Raw genomic sequence first — 5,000 nt, 5'->3', positions numbered from 1 at the left:
TAACAAAGTGCAGATTGGATTTTCACCTATTTAAAACATGTCATCAAAATTCTAAAATTAATCTTAATTAGGAAAAATTACTAATGATGTTCCATAAATTCTTTTTTTAAGTTTTTCTGTTCTTTTTTCGGTTGAATTTTGAATTTTAAAGAGTCGAAATTGAAGATAAACTATGTTTCAAAATTTAATTATCATTTTTTTCGTGTTTTCTCCTCTTTTAAACCGTTCAATTAAGTGTAAATATCCTTAATTATTAATAATAACAGAGTTAAAGGTAAATTGAGCAAATTGGCTATTTCTGGCAATTTATTTAAGTGTGTATCAAACTGCTAGCCCTTCGCATTAATCAGTACCCAAGAAGTAGCTCTTGCTTTCAAAAAGGTTGGTGACCCCTGATCTAGAGATAATATTACTGAATAATGACACATTTTAAATATTTTTTGGACCAAAACCTTTTGGGGTCCCCGGGATCAAGCCTGAGTGGAGGCCTTAATGTATATTTTTTATACATATATTGTATTGGTTTTTAAAATGAAAAAAATATCAAAATGGCCCCCGCTTGCTTTGATTTTTCAGTGTGCGGCCCTCAGTGGAAAAAGTTTGGACACCCCTGCCCTAGGGGAAACCGGGTAACACAAGGCACACTGACAAAGCTTAACCTATTAATACTATAACAATCTACAAGGTTAATATAGTTGGCTTCTCTTTCTTCCCCTCCATTTATATGCTTTCTTTTGTATTTTACGTGATCATTACATATATGTATTGTTGCATTTGAACAATTGTATTGTTGATAATAGAGGTAATTGTTATTATTCATTATCAATAGTGCTATTTCTATTGGTATTTGTAATGTTCATTGTCATTTCTGTGTTATTTATTCTTTGCTATCACTTTTACCATCATATTTGTATACATCCTATTTGCTGATGTTGTTCTATTGTTGTGTTTGCTGTTGTTTTTGTCTCTCTGTCTTATCCCCACAATTTCCCCCTCTGTCTTCCTTTTTTTTCTCTTTCTATCCCCTCCTGCTCCGGCCCGGCTGCACCAAATAATAATATAAAGAATCGTTTCCAGAGAAAATCATGACAGCAACCCACTGCTTGGACTACTTTTGTCAACCAACTGCACTCTTACCTCTGTCTGCAAAATGGCGGCTCTCTGCTCCTTGGCAGTGAGAGACTCCTTGAGGACTTCAATGTGCTGTTTGCTGTCGGAAAACTGGTTGGTCAGCGTCTCCAGCTTGGTCTGCAGGCCGAGCAGCTCCGTGTCCTTCCTGGACAGGTCTTGCTTCACCTGCTCCATCTTCAAACAAAACGAGAGCGGTGGTGAGAAACATGAAACTCTTAACAAACTTATCCTGATTGTATCAGGCATGTCATGAAAAAAAGACTGAAAATAAGCTGGGAGTCTGGGGAACAAAGGTCCCCAGCCAGGTCCAGGACAGTGCCCTGGTGGGAGGACAAGGGAGGTAAACCCCCGAAGCTCCTGGTTTTTCAGCAATTGAACATTCAAAAATTAACAAAACAAAAGGTTTTAGTGTTTAAATAATTGAAAATGTATGTTATTTAGTCACTACTGTAGTTACAACTTGTGTTGACATCCACAGGAACCACATGGGTGAGCCTACTCTATACAGTATTTACAACCTTATTAGTGTTCACTTCACATCCACAGATGGTTCATCTACTTGACATTATTTACACATTACTTTGTCTGTTTTAGTCACTATGTTATTTAGTTACTACAGTAATTACAACTTGTGTTCACATCCACAGGAACCACATGGGTTAGCCTACTATATACAGTATTTACAACCTTACTAGTGTTCACTTCACAGCCACAGATGGTTCATCTACTTATTGACATTATTTACACATTACTTTGTCTGTTTCAGTCACTATGTTATTTAGTCACTACAGTAATTACAACTTGTGTTCACATCCACAGGAACCACATGGGTTAGCCTACTCTATACAGTATTAACAACCTTACTAGTGTTCACTTCACATCCACAGATGGTACATCTACTTATTGACATTGTTTACACATTACTTTGTCTGTGTCAGTCACTAAGTTATTTAGTCACTACAGTAATTACAACTTGTGTTCACATCCACAGGAACCACATGGGTTAGCCTACTCTATACAGTATTAACAACCTTACTAGTGTTCACTTCACATCCACAGATGGTACATCTACTTATTGACATTGTTTACACATTACTTTGTCTGTGTCAGTCACTAAGTTATTTAGTCACTACAGTAATTACAACTTGTGTTCACATCCACAGGAACCATATGGGTTAGCCTACTCTATACAGTATTTACAACCTTACTAGTGTTCACTTCACATCCACAGATGGTTCATGTACTTATTGACATTATTTACACATTACTTTGTCTGTTTCAGTCACTGTTATTTAGTCACTACTGTAATTCCAACTTGTGTTCACATCCACAGGAACCACATGGGTTAGCCTACTCTATACAGTATTTACAACCTCACTAGTGTTCACTTCACAGCCACAGATGGTTCATCTACTTATTGACATTATTTACACATTAGTTTGTTTTAGTCACTATGTTATTTAGTCACTACACTAATTATAACTTGTGTTCACATCCACAGGAACAACATGGGTTAGCCTACTCTATACAGTATTTGCAACCTTACTAGTGTTCACTTTACAGCCACAGATGGTTCATCTACTTATTGACATTATTTACACATTACTTCGTCTGTTTCAGTCACTATGTTATTTAGTCACTACAGTAATTACAACTTGTGTTGACATCCACAGGAACCACATGGGTTAGCCTACTCTATACAGTATTTACAACCTTACTAGTGTTCACTTCACAGCCACAGATGGTTCATCTACTTATTGACATTATTTACACATTACTTTGTCTGTTTCAGTCACTACGTTATTTAGTCACTACAGTAATTACAACGTGTGTTCACATCCACAGGAACCACATGGGTTAGCCTACTATATACAGTATTTACAACCTTACTAGTGTTCACTTCACAGCCACAGATGGTTCATCTACTTATTGACATTATTTACACATTACTTTGTCTGTTTCAGTCACTATGTTATTTAGTCACTACAGTAATTACAACTTGTGTTCACATCCACAGGAACCACATGGGTTAGCCTACTCTATACAGTATTTACAACCTTACTAGTGTTCACTTCACAGCCACAGATGTTTTATCTACTTATTGACATTATCTAAACATTACTTTGCTTCATTCACACATTACATTCAAAATGATTCAACTATTCAATGTCAATATATAAACAGTAGAAATAATGAATGGATTGTTTTATCCTGACGCATAAATTTGTCCAAATGTGTCCAAGTAGACACATCGTGGGTTTCCTGGACGTGGTCTACATCGCTAAAAGAAATATCTAAGGAAGAGAATCCCTCTGCCATCTTCCACTAGTTTTTTCAATAAATAAATCACCCGCTTGAATATTCCCTCTTCTCTGACTCTCTCGTCGTCATTTGGGATGTCTGTTGTGATTTCACTTCCTGGTTCCATGACCCGCCCTATCTTGCCTCTGATTGGCCTGTCCCTAATGTTTTTCCCCAATCTCAACCAATGGTGACTCATCATAGTAAACAACCAACCAATCATGGATGTTCTTATACGTAAACCAACCGTTGAAGTAGTAACATTTTTAATCGAGAAATGGTGTTACGGAATTCCTGGAATTTCGAGAGAACCGGGAATTTTTCCCGGTTCAAAAAAACAACTTCCTGGAAATTTGTGAATTTTGGGGAAAGTAGGATTTAAAAATATATAAAAATTAATAGCATGAATGTCCTGAATGGAATTGTTTAAATCTTGTCAAAAAATGTTGAAGTGGTAACAGGTTTTTAATTGAAAATTTTCGGGAAAAACCGGGAATTTGTTTTTTTGTCCTGACTAGGGCTGCAACTAACGATTAATTTGATCATCGATTAATCTGTCGATTATTACTTCGATTAATCGATTAATAATCGGGTAAAAGAGACAAACTACATTTCTATCCTTTCCAGTATTTTATTGAAAAAAACCAGCATACTGGCACCATGTTGTGAACATTGGGGATGCAGCCTACACCAATTATAACACAGAAATGTAACTCATCAGAACTGGATCAGATACTGTACACGTTTCTGTTGTGAATAATAAAGGATTAATTTTAGGCTGCCTCTGAATAATAGCATGAAATATTCCAGCACCTTCATAACGTTTAGTTATACTAAAGCGTCACTCAAATCTAAATAGAATTATATAGCTTTATCGGGCCTGGCTGCATTGATCCATTATGAAACCAACCTGAGATATTTCTGTCCGTTACGTTTATTTCGAAATTGGTAACCGTGCGTTTTCTCTCTCAAAACGGAGTCAAATGTGCCGGAGACACATTTTCAGCCCCGCGTTGCAACAAAGGCATAACGTTAACGTTACTTACAAAAAAGCTGAACTCATAAATGCCTGTTGCCACTATGGACTTAAAAAGTTACGTACTGTGAGTTCCTCCCTTCATCCATGGCTCCAACATGTTTTCTTTTCAGGTGCTCCTGAAGCAATGTTGTACTACCGTGCCATTTTGCAGGAAACGCTCTTCTTTGAAGTCTTTAAAGTAAAGTGTTCCCACACTTTTTGACGACTTAGGTCGTACACTTTTCTCCATTGAAGCAATAACCTCAAGATGTTTCTCCGCTAAACTACCCGTACTGTTTTCCTGCGCCATTTTTCGAATGTTTCCAGCAAAGGAGACGGCGTCGTCACGTGAGCTGCACATGACACATCATTGGCTAGTTTACGCCACCTCATGAGACGTAGCCTCAGCGCCGCCCTGGCGCTGTTTTGTACTGTTCTTGTACTTATTTTGATTATTGTTTCCCAGCTGTTGCAGTTTATAAATAAAGGTTTATTAAACTTTTTTTATTTTTTTTATTTATTTAAAAAACAAAACAAAACAAAAAAAAGC

At 36.7% G+C, this 5,000-nt stretch overlaps 1 protein-coding gene across 3 annotated transcripts in view; it reads right to left on the bottom strand.

Annotated features, from left to right (window-relative positions):
* Positions 1-5,000, bottom strand: part of LOC133647074 (ELKS/Rab6-interacting/CAST family member 1-like) — a 57,070-nt gene that overhangs the window by 23,853 nt on the left and 28,217 nt on the right. For all 3 annotated transcript variants that reach the window (XR_009825425.1, XM_062043144.1, XM_062043143.1), the window contains exon 8: positions 1,138-1,305. Coding sequence is in view for 2 of the 3 variants with exons in the window: in XM_062043144.1 (XP_061899128.1) it covers positions 1,138-1,305 (168 nt within the window). In the remaining variant the exon portion in view is untranslated. The remainder of the gene's footprint in view (positions 1-1,137; positions 1,306-5,000) is intronic.

This window comes from Entelurus aequoreus, linkage group LG03, assembly GCF_033978785.1.
Source record: "Entelurus aequoreus isolate RoL-2023_Sb linkage group LG03, RoL_Eaeq_v1.1, whole genome shotgun sequence".
Lineage (NCBI taxonomy): Eukaryota > Metazoa > Chordata > Actinopteri > Syngnathiformes > Syngnathidae > Entelurus > Entelurus aequoreus.
Note: the sequence above shows the minus strand (reverse complement) of the source record. Positions and strands in the feature narration are given on the sequence as shown.